The 1108-nt window shown below is 36.8% G+C and overlaps 1 protein-coding gene across 1 annotated transcript; it reads right to left on the bottom strand.

The window, feature by feature from the left end:
* Positions 1–98: 98 nt before the first annotated feature.
* On the bottom strand, positions 99–1001 carry VOLCADRAFT_100829 (uncharacterized protein; the record flags this gene model as incomplete). Its single annotated transcript, XM_002959338.1, has 1 exon — positions 99–1001. A coding segment is annotated over one exon (903 nt), but the record flags the coding sequence as incomplete, so codon positions are not given.
* Positions 1002–1108: the final 107 nt, after the last annotated feature.

The following is a 1108-nucleotide window of genomic DNA, read 5'->3' as shown; positions in this document are numbered from 1 at the left end:
CAGTTCAACTCTGGCATGGAAGAATCATTGCTACCGCTCACTATAATATACCTCTTACTACTATTTATTATTATAGGGTAGTAGTAGTACCAGTACTACTAAATACTACTACTCGTAGTAGTAGCAGCACATACAATAAATCGCTCCAGGGATAGGATTCGTGAAACAATTTTTTTCAAAATTCTCGCCAGTCCAGAAATGCACTCCAGGGAGGGAAGATCATGAAAAATACCCGCAGTNTAAGTTACAACGACTCCTACTATAGTATATACTAGGAGCATGTGTGCTGTCAGTAAGCCAAGAGACTGCTGATGCTTTGCTGATTGGGGATTGCTCTGCTTTTGCTTTCTAGTAGTAGTGGTCTTAGTAGTCTTTGTAGTAGTCTTAGTAGTCTTAGTAGTAGTCTTAGTAGTAGTCTTAGTCTTAGTAGTAGTCTTAGTCTTAGTAGTAGTCTTAGTCTTAGTAGTAGTCTTAGTCTTAGTAGTTTTAGTCTTAGTAGTCTTAGTCTTAGTAGTAGTCTTAGTCTTAGTAGTAGTAGTCTTAGTCTTAGTCTTAGTCTTAGTCTTAGTAGTTGTCTTAGCAGTAGTCCTAGTCTTAGTAGTCTTAGTCTTAGTAGTAGTAGTCTTAGTAGTAGTAGTCTTAGTCTTAGTCTTAGTAGTTTTAGTCTTAGTAGTAGTCTTAGTCTTAGTAGTCTTAGTCTTAGTAGTCTTAGTCTTAGTAGTCTTAGTCTTAGTAGTTGTCTTAGCAGTAGTCTTAGTCTTAGTAGTAGTAGTCTTAGTAGTAGTAGTCTTAGTAGTCTTAGTAGTAGTCTTAGTCTTAGTAGTAGTCTTAGTCTTAGTAGTAGTAGTCTTAGTAGTAGTAGTCTTAGTAGTCTTAGTAGTCTTAGTAGTAGTCTTAGTCTTAGTAGTTGTCTTAGCAGTAGTCTTAGTAGTAGTCTTAGTCTTAGTAGTAGTAGTCTTAGTAGTAGTCTTAGCCTTAGTAATAGTAGTCTTAGTAGTAGTCTTAGTAGGGGAGGGAAGATCATGAAAAATACCCGCAGTTTAAGTTACAACGACTCCTATAGTATATACTAGGAGCATGTGTGCTGTCAGAAGCCAAGAGACTGCTG

The sequence above is a fragment of the Volvox carteri genome (assembly GCF_000143455.1).
Source record: "Volvox carteri f. nagariensis unplaced genomic scaffold VOLCAscaffold_166, whole genome shotgun sequence".
NCBI lineage: Eukaryota > Viridiplantae > Chlorophyta > Chlorophyceae > Chlamydomonadales > Volvocaceae > Volvox > Volvox carteri.
This window is presented reverse-complemented; position numbering and strand designations above follow the sequence as displayed.